Source organism: Rhinopithecus bieti, unplaced genomic scaffold (genome assembly GCF_001698545.2).
Source record: "Rhinopithecus bieti isolate Rb0 unplaced genomic scaffold, ASM169854v2 scaffold_19163, whole genome shotgun sequence".
In the NCBI taxonomy this organism is placed as follows: Eukaryota; Metazoa; Chordata; class Mammalia; order Primates; family Cercopithecidae; genus Rhinopithecus; species Rhinopithecus bieti.
The window spans coordinates 10,806-24,265 of NW_016809308.1; the positions used below are offsets into that span (position 1 = coordinate 10,806).

The 13,460-nt window shown below is 40.1% G+C and overlaps 1 protein-coding gene across 1 annotated transcript in view; it reads right to left on the minus strand.

The window, feature by feature from the left end:
• The window catches only part of LOC108540108 (ecto-NOX disulfide-thiol exchanger 2-like), a gene marked incomplete at its 3' end in the record, with an annotated part of 38,660 nt that overhangs the window by 3,905 nt on the left and 21,295 nt on the right, over positions 1-13,460 (minus strand). Inside the window, exon 3 of the mRNA XM_017889086.1 lies at positions 8,072-8,278. Within this exon, the coding sequence (XP_017744575.1) occupies positions 8,072-8,278 (207 nt within the window). The remainder of the gene's footprint in view (positions 1-8,071; positions 8,279-13,460) is intronic.

The following is a 13,460-nucleotide window of genomic DNA, read 5'->3' on the forward strand; positions in this document are numbered from 1 at the left end:
AAAAAAAAAAAAAAAAATGATGGGGAGTGGTGTGTGACCCATGTGACATATAATTTGGGATCCTTAAAAAAAAGATGTAGTATGATTATAATATAGTAGTATAGGACTGGGATTCAGAAAACCAGTATTCAACTACCTACCTCCTCTTTTTGTGCCAGCTATACTTACCCGAGTCATGTCTCTTAACAAAAGTGGGGAAAAAACTAAGTACTTTTAAGTTTCAAGAGCTCAGCTAGATACTTCCATAGGAATTTATCTCATTTCATTCTCAGCACAAGCTTGCAGGATAAACATTATACCAAACAGAAAACTGAGCATCAAAAGAGGTTAGGGAGGTTAAGTGGCTTGCTCTGGGTCAGACAATTAGCAAACTGTAGAGCTGGCTCTTGAATCTAGGACGTTAGACTCTGTGCTTTCCTCCATTCTAACTTGCCTCTCAAGAATAATACCCAACACAGACTTTTGCTTCTGGCTAAGATAGAGTAACAGGGGATAGATTTGCCCTCCTACCTTAAACAACTAAAAATATGAATAAAATATATTAAATAATGCTTTTAAGACACTGTACATAAGACAATGAAGACAGGGATCACAGAGAGACAAGAACCAAATGAAGTGATCCCTATGATTGCCCCAGTTTATTTCCTGGAGAGTTTCTGGGCCTCAGCACAGGGAAGGGAACTCAGGCAGGGCATGATGGTGTTCCCAAGTTGAGGAGACTTAACTGGGAGTCTAGGGAGAATATGGAAATAGAGTTCATAAGGCAGAGTACCAGAAAGAAGAAAGCTGCACAGAGAAAGAGCTTCAGAGACATGCAGAGGGTCCTCCACTATTATGTAGCTGAGGACTAATGTCTATATGTGTGGGAAACTACCTGAGCATTAGAGGTAACAATCCCTGAAAAGCTCCCATAGGGTTGGGAATAGCTCCTTTTCCTACCAACCAGAGCAGAAAAACTCACATTTCTGGTACTGGGTGATCGGAAGGGTTCTGCCTTAATAGTGGAGAAAAATTAGCCCTAAACTGCTCTGGTTTTGCTGAACAAAACTTAAGAAGCAAGACCTAAAAGAACCAAGATTTTCTCAAGTTACTTAACTGCATTTAGGACAAAACTCAATACTATTTATAGAAATAAAAATATCTGTCACCAAATAAGGTAAACTTTAATAAAAAATTACTTGGTATGCAAAGATTCAGCAAAATATGACCCATAATAAAGATTTAAAAAAATCAGCCAATCCAAACAGACCCAGAAGTGATGCAGATAATTTAATTAGTAGATAAGGATATAAAAACAATGATGAAAATTTGATTTCACATGCTCAAGAAGCTAGAGAAAAGACTGGCCATATTAAGGAGAAACATGAAAGATACAAAAAGAGCCACAATCAAACATCTACAGGCTTAAGCTACAATGTCTAAGTTGAAAAAAACATCACCGGACAGGACTGATGGCAAATTAGATGCTGCATAAGAAAAAAATTAATGAACCTGGGGGCTCCCAGTACCTGAGCCTTCTGCCTGCCCCACCTGAGAGTTCTACTGGTGACTGGGGACCAGCCTACCCTCCTTATTGCAGCCACCACCTGAACCCTGGGGGCCTGAGAATAAGCCTGCTGGCCTGGTCCTGGTGGAGTCCCTCCAGGACCCCCACACACCATCCAGTGGGCCACTTAGGGGCCTGCGAATTGGGGGACTGCTTAGCTCAGTCCATCACTGCTGGCACCTGATCACTTGTCCCAAGGCCTGAGGTTGGACCCAACCAGCCGGCACCCCCACAGTTGCCACCCACTCTCACATGCTGAAAGGCAGAGCCCATCCCCGTCTACACGAAGCTGTGTCAGAGAATAGGTGAGCCACAAAGCTGGCTGTACTGGGCTGAGGGAAGAGCTTCCTCCCCAAAGTCACTCCTCTCAGCTACATGGTAGCCTGGAGATAGATGGACAGTGTATAAACTGAGTCAGGAGCCCCAGGAGAGGGTTGTGACAGAGAAACATTGTGATCCTGTCTGTCTAGGAAGTGGAGTTGATGTGGCCCCCTCATCCCCTGAAGAGACCTCAGCACATTTCTCCAAGAGTTCCCCTAGCCACTCCTGTCAGGGGTGCTGCCTGCGCTCATCATTGGGTTATTCGTGGTTGAGCTTGGTTGTCCAGCTCCACTCAGCTTTGTCCTCTATCCACTCTCCCTGGGCTGAATAGGGAACCTGGAATTTCACAGACCAGCCCATCACCTGAAAGAACAGGGAGTACCTCACAGTAAGAAAAGAACTAGCACATACTGATCTGCTTCTGTCACAGGTGGCTCTTACCTGTAGGTGCCACCTACTCACCCGGAGGTTGAACTGCACAGCACAATAGGACACCTGCTGACAGAAGTGCACAGGGCTAAAGAAGCAAAGCCAAAGGACCCTACCCAACATACGCTACAGTTACACCTTCAAGGGGGGAAAAAGTCCCATCCAAATGAAATTAGATTCAAAAATAAGAAGTGACATGGTTAAATGTGAGAAGGAACCAGTGTAAGATTCCAGTGTTGCAACACCCCAAAAAGATCACACTAGCTGTCTAGCAATGGATCCTAACCAAAATGAAAATTCTGAAATGACAGATCAAGAATTCAAAATATGGATTGTAAGGAAGCTCAATGAGATCCAAGAGAAAGTTGAAAACTAACACAAAGCAATCAGAAAAACAATGCAGGATATGAAAGAAAAGATAGAGATCTTAAAAAAAAAAAAACCCAGAACTTTTGGAAATTAAAAAATACAGTTGAAAGCTTTAATAACAGGCTATACCAAGCAGAAGAAAGAATTTCAGAGCTTGAACACTGGTCTTTTGAATTGACCCAGTCAGGCAAAAATAATAAAAAAGGAATTTAAAACAATGAATAAAGCCTTTAAGAAATATGGGATTCTGTAAAGCAACCACACCTATGAGTAATAGGCATTCCTGAGTGAGAAGAGTAAAAGTAAAAACTTTGAAAAACATATTTGAGGGAATAATCCAGGATAATTTCCCTGGTCTTGCAAGGGATGTACACATCCAGGTACAAGAAGCTCAGAGAACACCTGGAAGATATTTTGCAAGAAGAACATCACCAGGGCATATAGGCATCAGACTATCCAAAGTGAAGGAAAAAATTCTGAAAGCAGCAAAAGAGAAGCATTTATTTTCTCCTGTCTCACTGGATTATATGAAGACTGGGCTTTTGGATGTGTGAATTTAGTAATACTTTAAAATGTAAATACAGGCCATTATCCTAAGTGAAATAACTCAGAAACAGAAAATCAAATACCATGTGTTCTCACTTATAAGTGGGAGCTAAACAATGGGTACACATAAAGATAGATAATAGACACTGGGGACTCCAAAAGTGAGGAGTGTGGGAGGGGGATAAGGGTTGAAATTAACTATTGGATACAATAATCACTATTTGGGTGATGGGTATATTAGAAGTCCAAAGCTCACTATTATACAATATACTCATGTAACAAACTTGCATATGTACCCCCTGAATCTATAATGAAAACAATGAATGAACTTGAAGACATAGCAACAGAAACTATCTGTAATAAAATACAGAAAGAAAAAAGACTAAAAAAAAAAAAAAAAAAAAAAAAAAAAAAAAAAAAAAAAAAAAAAAGAACAGAATACCAGTGAGCTGCAAGACAACTTCAACGGGCCTAATATATGCCTAATTGGAGCACCAAAAGAGAGGGGAGAGAACAGAAAAAAATTAAATGAGAGGAGAAAATTTTCCATATTTGATCCAAACTGACAGATCCAAAAAGTTCAATGAACCCCAAGCAGGAGAAACAAGAAGAAAATTACATCAAAGCATATCATAATTGAATTTCTCAAAACCAGCAATAATATAAATATCTTAAAAGCATCCGTGGACAAAAGACACATTATGTACAGAGAAACCCAGATAAAGATAAAATCACATTTCTTGTTGGATACAATGCAAGCAAGAAAATAGTGGAACAACATCTGACAGAGGACAAACATCTTTCAAAAAGAAAGGTGAAATACTTTTTCAAATCAATGTTGGAAGAATTCATCAGGAACAGACCTGCTCTACAAAAAATGTTAAAGGAAATTCAAACATAGGGAAAATGACACCAAGTGGAAATCTGGATCTATAGAAAGGAAGGAAGAGCATACATAATGTGTGATTCCATTCATATAAAGTTCTAGAAAATCCACACTAATCTAATAGAGAACAGATAAATGGTTGCCTGAAACGGGAGTAGGGAAGGGTAGAAGGACAGGATTACAAAAGGTGTGTAAAGGAAGCTCTTGGGGATAACAGACATATTCATTATTTCCATTGTTGGCGATGGTTTCACACCTGAATACATATATAGAATATTATATAATTGTATTTTTGAAATATGTTAAGATCATTGTATGTCAATTATTATACCTCATTAAAATTAAATTATTATAGCTAATTAAAGCTGTTACAAAGTATAATATTACCCAGTAATGCTAAAACTGTCACACATTCTTTTTAGAAAAAGGAAGAATGAATACATTTCATAAGCAAGTCTTTCCAGGGCTCTTTACAGTTTATAATACACTTGCACATCCATTCATCTTATTTGATCATCTGAGCCATGAGAAAAATGGGGCTACTAATCATTACCTTGCCTACTCTCCCATAACTGTGCAGAGGATCAAATGAGAGGATGAGATGAAAGCTCTACATAAACCTCATTAAAGATGCTGGAATGCTATGGGGTGGGTGCACTGTGCACAGTGCCAGCTCCCAAAGGTGTTCCAATTCCATCCGAAAAAAAATGATGATCTCCACATTCTCTAGCCCCCTTTTGTAAGGGATTTTTTTTTGTTTGTTTTAACTGCTTTCTTTTACATAATGAGATAACAGCCACCCCATTCAGCAGATTGCTAGCACTTGTGCACTTTCAGGGGATAGATTCAAATTTAAAGGGCAAAATTTAGTTGTTTTCATATCACTGATTGAAATCCCCTTTCTTTTGGCAGCCCTAAGATCTAGGAGGTGGCTGTTAACAGAGAGCTGATTTTGGTGATGTTTAGATGGATGCTTCCTGAACAGTATATCGTCTTCTAAGTACAACTATGCAGGGTTTTTTGAGACTTTTATGTTCTTATTAAAATAGTCTCGTGGAATGCTCTGTTATCATTGTTAAGTGCTGCCGAATTTTTGGTAGTTAGATTCTATAGCACTTACCAATTGTAATAAGAGTATTCTCCATCTACACCTCCTCCTTTCCTTCCCCATGTTACTAGCCTACTTTTTCAAACCTTTGTTACCTTTTCCCTGGCCTATTACAACAGGCTTCTAACTGACCTCCTCTCCTCTTTTTTTCATCTCTCTTCTAATACAGTTTTATATAGAGCTGTCAAATTAATCTTGCGGAAACAATTATCTTCCTTGTTCAAAAATTTCTTCAATTCCCTATTACCTGAGGAGTAAAGACCCAACTGTTAAGCCTTTTGGAGTGTGCTAATAACTGATATTTTGCCTCCTCCTCTCATGTCTACTTAGTAAACAAACCACTACTCGCTGTTTCCTGAATGTTTGCCAAAGCTTACCACCTTTGTACTTTTGCTCATCCTGTTTTTATGTCCCACTGTCCACAAGCAAATGTTTTCCCTTTGTCAAAGACTTGGTCCAAAAGCTACCTTTCTTGATGGCCCCAGTTAGAAGTCAGAAATATTCTCGTTCTCCCTCTCCTACCTTCCTCCCTCATTTCCTCCTTCATGGCACTTATAACTTTTAATCTCTTATTAGCAGTGTGTGTATCATATCAGTATATTGAGTAATGCCTAGCACTAAATACATTTTTCTTTAATAAGTAAGTGTATGACTACATATTAACCCTAAATTCATTAAGGGGAAGAACTAGGTTTTACTCATTTTCTACTCTGCACAGAATCTAGCACAAGAGTTTACAGAAGAAAGATGTTCAATAAACACCTGTTATATGAATGAAGATGCTGTCATCATGAAATGTCTAGCACTTAGACTGAATTCTTCCAAACCATTACTGTTAGGCAAGGAAGTAGTTCAATGTGGCAGTATTAAGAGCTGGGGCCTTTAAGAGGTGATTGGGTCATGAAGGCTCTGTCCACATGAATGGATTCATCCATTCATGGATTAATGGATTAATGGGTTGTCATAGAGTAGGACTGGTGGCTTTATAAGAAGAGGAAGAAAGACCTGCACTAACTCTCTGCAGAGAGCAAGAAGGTCCTTACCAGGTGTGCTACCTAGACCTTGGACTTCCAGCCTCCATAACTGTAAAAAATAAATTCCTTTTCTTTATAAATTACCCAGCTTCGCCAGGCATGATGGCTCACACCTGTAATCCTAGCACTTTGGGAAGCCGAGGTGGGCGGATCACCCGAGGTCAGGAGTTCGAGACCAGCCTGGCCAAAAGGTGAAATCCCATCTCTACTAAAATACAAAATTAGCCAGGTGTGGTGGCAGGTGCCTGTAATCCCACCTACTTGGGAGGCTGAGGCAGGAGAATTGCTTGAACCCAGGAGGCAGAGGTTGTGGTGAGCCGAGATCATGCCATTGCATTCCAGCCTGGGTGACAAGAGCAAGACTCCAACTTAAAAAAAAAAAAAAAAAAAATTACCCAGTTTCAGGTATTCTGTTATAAGCAACAGAAAATGGACCAAGACACACCCTAAATCTGAATTTTTACTATAAACAGGAGATTTTATGCAAAGTAGTTCTTACTATCTCCACTCCAACCACCGTACTGTACAAGCCACCATCACTTCTGGGTTAGACTAATATTACAGTTGGTTAACTTAGTTCCCAGTCACCACCCCTGCTCATACCTCTCAGCCCATCTTCTGCTCAGAAGTAACATTTCTAAAATGTAAATCAGATCATGTCACTGAATTCCTTAAAATCCTCCAGTGGCTTCCAGAATAAAACACATTGTCATAGTTGCCTACCTTTCAGATTTCATTTCCCTCCACTCCCTCTCTCATTTTCTGTGCTCCAGTCATACTAACCTTCTATTCTCTGCTTGAACATACCAAGTCCATTTTCATCTCAGGGACTTTGGCTTGGTGTTCCTTACTTTGGAATGCTCTTCCCCAAGATGTTCACATGGCAATCTCTCTTCACATTATTCAAATCTCAGTTCAAATGTCAGAGAAGACTTCCTTCCCTAACAACTCTGGGTACCTTAACCTTTTTTATCTTCTTCAGAGCACTTATCAGTACTGAAAGTAACTTATTTATTTGTTTTCATATATATTATATTTTGCCATTTCCAGAATGTACTATCGTTGATGGCAGGAAGTCTATCTGCCTCAGTCTTTGCTGTATCCCCAGCAACCTAGCATTCTGCCTAGCAGTCAATAAATATTTGACAACTAACTGACTTCCATAACTATTTATGAGCATCTACTCTTGTGCCAGGTTATGTGTTAGATGCTGGGGATTCAATGTTAAATAAGACACAGTCCCTGCCCTTAACGATTTCACACTCTGGTGGGGGAGACGGATATGGAAAGAGACAGTTCTAGCATGGTACAGTAGGTGTCATGTTGGGAGGAAGCACCAGGTGCTGTGAAAGCCCTGAGGAAGGAGTGCCTAAAGCAGTGCTGGGCAGAGTGGGGAGACAGGTCAGAGATAGCTTTCCAGGGAGGGTGTGCTTGAGCTGGAGCTTTAGGGGGTGTGTGTGGTGGGCAAGGTGATTCTAGTCAGAGGAAAAGGCATAAAACACCATGGCACATTCTGGGAATTCGAGTTCACTTAGTGTGGTTGGGACATGGTGTGTGAGGGAAGGAAGGATTGGGGGATGACTCTAAGAGCGAGAGCCCACAGTCAAAGCCTTTAGATGCCACATGTGAGGAGTCTGGATTTATCCCATAGACAATTGGGAGCTACTGAAGAGCTTTAAAGGAAGAAGTTGAATGGGAACATTCAGTTTTCATCTCTGAAGGCAAGAGCAGGTAATACTAAGCCCAAACTTAGCTGCTATAGACACAAATAGTCCTATCTTTAATATCTGCATTGTGCCTGGTGGGCACAATCCCCACATCTAAACACCTACCAGACAGATACAGGGCTTTGTCCACCATGTACTCCTCAGCAAAGCGAATGTGGCAGAAGTTCTTCTTGCTCTTGCGAATGGCAATGATCTCTCCACACTGCTCAAAAACTTCCACGATGATTTGCTCTGTCCCATTTTCAGGCAGGCCACCCACAAATACTGTTTTGCATCCTGGTGGTCTTTCTCGGGTTGCAGGAGGTGGGAGATCTAAGTGTAAGGGCAAAAGCATTTGAAATTAAAATGTTTGCTTGGGACAGACCTCTTCAAAATCTAACATTTCCCTGCTATCTCTGTCAAACTTTTGTCTAAGAGTGTCAGAAGGATGTGGCCTCTGAGGTATTCATCTCTGCTCCACAGAAAACTGACTGCGTGAACCTGAAAATCATTTTATCCATTAGTTTGGTGACCATGATATCTGGAGCGTAAAGACCCAGGCCTATCTGTCTGTCCCATCCAGAGTCCTTTAGTTTTGTTCGTTACTTTTGTTGTGACAGTCCAGCTATGCCAAATTTTGTCATTTTTATTAAGAAATTAGTGGGAGAAAATCCCACTCAGTTTAAACTGTTATTTTCAAGAGTTCTCAGAACCAGGGTTCCTGAGAGAGGATTTGTTTAATTCAGATTGTAGCTACTATATTCTCTGTTAATGCTTTTTGAAGGAACAGATTCAGGATTAATTTGACAATGACGGGGTACCTACTTACAACAATGCCTACAGCTGTCAGAATGATCTGGTTTCACAAAATCAGTCAGAGTACAAACCATCCCTTTTATGTTGTTTTTTTAAATATCAGTGAGCCTTTCCTCAAATTCCTTGCTGGAGAGGTGAGGTCCAGAGTCAGCCTTGCAGCATTTACAGGGAAATATGAAAGACAGCAGAGAAAACAAGCTCGTCTGGGAAATCATTAACTAAAGTGAGATAAATTTGGCCAAAGAGAATCATTAAAAACCTACTTAATGAGATGATTCTCCCTGTGCTTCAACAAAATATGCACTCATCTTATACATAAAGCCTGTTCTATCTGCCAGCTCCTTGTTGCTATTTATATGTATCAAAGCATTTTCCAAGCAAACTCCTACAGTTTGTAGCCCAACAAAACAAAGCATGATGGTCATGGGTTTTCTAGTGTTGGTTTTGTATCTGCAAGGATTTATTTTGTGTAATCCATTCTTTTCCACTCAGCTCTTAACAATTCTCCTATCTCAAGATTTGGAGAGCTCAACGACCAGTGATTATAGCTCACATGCGAAAACAAATGAGTCTTGTTCATAGATTAGGCCAAGGCCCCCAACCTGACTCTTATTCAAGTTGGCAAGCAGCTGATTTGGGAGCTTCCTTGGGTATCAGGATCTCTAGCTTCCTCACTTTGCTACTACTCTCTGTCTTGTCGGTGTGGCTAAGAATAATCAGTTACTCATAATATTCTCTTTCCCTGTATTTGGTCAAAAAAAGGGGTAAAGGAATTCAGGGAACTTACAAACTTTCTGTTAATTTTTACAAGTCTGTAATTTCAAGACCTCACTGTACTGGTTTTTTGTTCTATATGAGAGGATTAGAGGGAAAGGGAAAATAACCTAGTGAGCAGGAATCTGAAATGTCTTAGTCACAGGCACTGAAGAGGTTGTAGTTTGGGTCAAAATGGAGAAGATGAGGTCTAGAATTGTTTGAGACTTATGCTTTTGAGTTTTTAAGAACTGGAAGGGATTCTAGCCATCACATTTCCAGTGATTCTTAACTCTGGTGGCACATTCAAATCAATTTGGAAGTTGAATAATGCCTGGGCCCCACTCCAGTGGGTCTGATTTAATTAGTCTGGGGTGCAGCCTGTGCATTCATTTTTGTTGTTGTTGTTGTTGCTTTTTAAGCTTCTCAGGCAGTTGTAATGTGTAGTTAGGGTTGAAAACTATTGACTTAGTCTCAATCTCTGATATTACAGAGGAAAAAGCTGAGTGAGGTTAAATGTCTCATTCCAGGTCACCACATTAGATAGAAGGAACATGAACTTGGAGCAGGTAAACCTAAATTTAAATCTTAACTTCATGACTGACTGTATGACCTTAGGAAAATTATATAACCCCTGAAAACCTCTTTCTTCATCTTTAAAACAGGGATGCTACTCCTACCTTACAAGGGTTATTGTAGGATAATTGACAATATACTGTCTGTATTGCATGTGGTTCAATGCCTAGCACTTGGCAGGTTCCCAATAAATAGCAATCATTGTAGCGTTATTATTATTTACTATTATAGAACCCAGTTTTCTTAATTCCCAATCTGGGACTTTCTAAAGTCCTACCAGAAGTCTGGAGTAGAGTGGTAGCTAAGACCTGAACTTCTAAACTTCCAGATCCTTGCGTCACCCAGATCTTTAGACAAGGCTGGGTTTGTGAAGGAACCACTCATATGGATAGAGAAATCTACAGCTATGAAGACACATATGGCTTTGACCATGGAACACAACCCCCCACTGACTATATAAGGTAAAGAATTTTCAAGAGTATCCGTATAGTTAGAGCCATGTTTTAAAATTAGAGACTTTAGAATACAATCCTGTTTCAGAATAAAAAGGCTTCTTAAGTTTACTATTTAGGAGAATTAGGTGGCAAAGAATCCTTTTGTGAAGCTAAGAATCACTTTTATACTGTTTGAGTTTCCTTTAATCTACCTTTAGGTCCACTGAGAGACTACATGTAACAATGAAAAGGCAAAGGCTCCCTCCCCTGGCTACATTTGTGGGATTTAAAAAGTCTATGGGAGGCCGAGGCAGGTGGATCATGAGGTCAGGAGATAGAGACCATCCTGGCTAACACGGTGAAACCCCGTCTCTACTAAAAATACAAAAAATTAGCTGGGCATGGTGGCACGCGCCTGTAATCCCAGATACTCGGGAGGCTGAGGCAGGAGAATGGCCTGAACCTGGCAGGCGGAGCTTGCAGTGAGCTGAGATCCTGCCACTGCACTCCACCCTGGGCGACAGAGCGAGATTCCATCTCAAAATAAATAAAAAAATAAATAAATAAAAATTTAAAAAAATTCTGTGATGAAGTCATCACCCTTATTTAGGTGCTGTGTGATTCTTCTGTGGTGACTGTCTTCTAAGTAAAAGGCATAAAAGGCACTAAGAGTAATGTCAAGAATGCTGAGGATTTATTTATTTTCCTGGGGTAAATGTAGAAAGCCTCTTTAATAGCATTTGGTGAGATTTAGGGGTATGCCACCAAGCAGGGTAATGGGCTATACTATCTTCCTTAATGGATAGTACCCGTTCCTTAATTAACAGCTCAAAGCACTTTGTCGTCTGGGCCTGATTTTCTAATCCCACTGAAATACAGTGATCAGGGCACAGCAATGATAACCCATAGGAGAGCAAATTCAAAGCCCACCTATTAATCAGGTAATGTGCTAAGCTCTATAGCACCCCAATCACCACTCAGGATGGAGACAAAGAAAAGTTCCATGTATAAAGATTCAAGATAACTGGGAATAAAAAGAACTCTAATCTCTGGTAATGGAAAAGGAGGAGCTTTTAGCAATTCTAATTATACCCAAGCATCCACTCTGGGGAGCTATGTTGGGGCAATCAGAGTCATTGCTGATCTTTGAGAAGTGAGGCAGGAAGCAGCATAGAGAACCGATAAGCCACTTGAATCTTGCTTTTCAAAGGAGCATCACAGCTCACTCAGCTGGTTTGCTAGGATTTATATACTGCAAAGTCTTTAAGTCGATTTTATTAGACAGCTCAAGATTGAAGGTCCCCTGGACAATCAGCAGGGGTTAAATGTATGTTAATGTAATCCCAACTGATTGGAAAAATTAGAAGGCTGGAGAATTTTAATTAATGCTCAATTTACCCACTTTCTCTAACTCTCTTTATAGCATTCAGCCCTGAGAGTCTTCTCATTTTGATATCGTAAAACGAAAACATTGCTCTTGCTATTTTCTGGCTCCTGGGTATTTTCCCATGTACCTGGACATGGATAGCAGATGATATTCCATTACTTATTCCCTGTTCACTGTTATTTCCCCGTAGACTCAAAATGTAACGTCTCCATAGAAGGTCTAATCGCCAAAGTGAAAAATCTTGGCAAAATCAACTTTTCTGGAGAGATGGTGTTACCCTCTTTTTTCATCACTAAGAACTGCTAATTGGGAATTCAGTAAATCTCTGATAGACAATCTGTGAAAAAAAAAAGTGTGTTCCAGGACACTTTTTTATTTTCTTGTTATATCTCAATTTCCTGGAAATTAGAGGATGTTGCTTCTGCAACAAGGGGTTACTCACTCACCATTTATCTTTAGGAGACTGGTACTTGGTCTGCTCCAGTCTAGTTTGAGCCATTGACTTTTTATACCAGGTCTGATTTTGCCTAGTCTACAACAGAGAAGTTAAGATCCTTATCAGAGATCTTATGGCTCTTTAGTGGTGGACAGCTGGGATATGAAACCAGGCTGGCCTGTGTCACATCTGAGCTTGAAAACCTACCCATTACTCTATAGTGCCTGCTCCAGAGAGGGTACAAAGCTCTACATGCTACCTGCCAACCAGCCCTTGCTTTTCCTAATGCATTTTAAAGGGTTTTTGCCTATATAAATAATTATTGTGGTAGCTACCTTTTTAATGTAGACAATCATAACTATAGAGCTGGATAAAGCATTGGAGGTATCTAGGCTAATCTAACCCAATATTTTTGCTTTACAGACAAGAAGGTTGAGACTCAAGGAGGTTATATGACTATCCCCACATCCCACAGCTAGTTAGTGACAGACCTGGGAATAGAACACAGTTCTCTTGATTTATAAACTGGTAGTCTGTCCTCTATACTATAATACTATTTTTTTGTACATTTGATGTAGACACACCCAGAAAAGTCTAGTAGGCAGTTGGCTATATGTATCTGAAGCTCAGAAGAGATACAGACTAAAAATATAGATTTGGAAGTCATTAGTATGTAGTAGTAATTACCACATACTCTCTTGCTTTGCTTTCTAGACCTCTGACCCCTCCTTCTGTCATCATCCATCCAATTCTCCCTCCCTCCACCATTCAACAAATATTTATTGAACACCTACTATATGTAAGACACTTTTCTAAGTGCTGGTAATACATCAGGAGACAAAAGAGACAAAAATTCTGCCTTCGTGGGGTTTATATTCTACAAATTGTATAGTTGGTTAAAAGGTAATAAGTCCAGTCTGGGCAACATGGTGAAATCCTGTCTTTGAAAAAAAATACAAAAATTAGTTGGGCATGATGGGGCACCCCTGCAGTCCCAGCTACTCGAAAGATTGAGGCAGGAGGATCACTTGAGCCCAGGAGGTGGAGGCTGCAGTGAGCCAAGATTATACCACTGCACTCTGGCCTGGGCAACAGAGTGAGATCCTGTCTCAA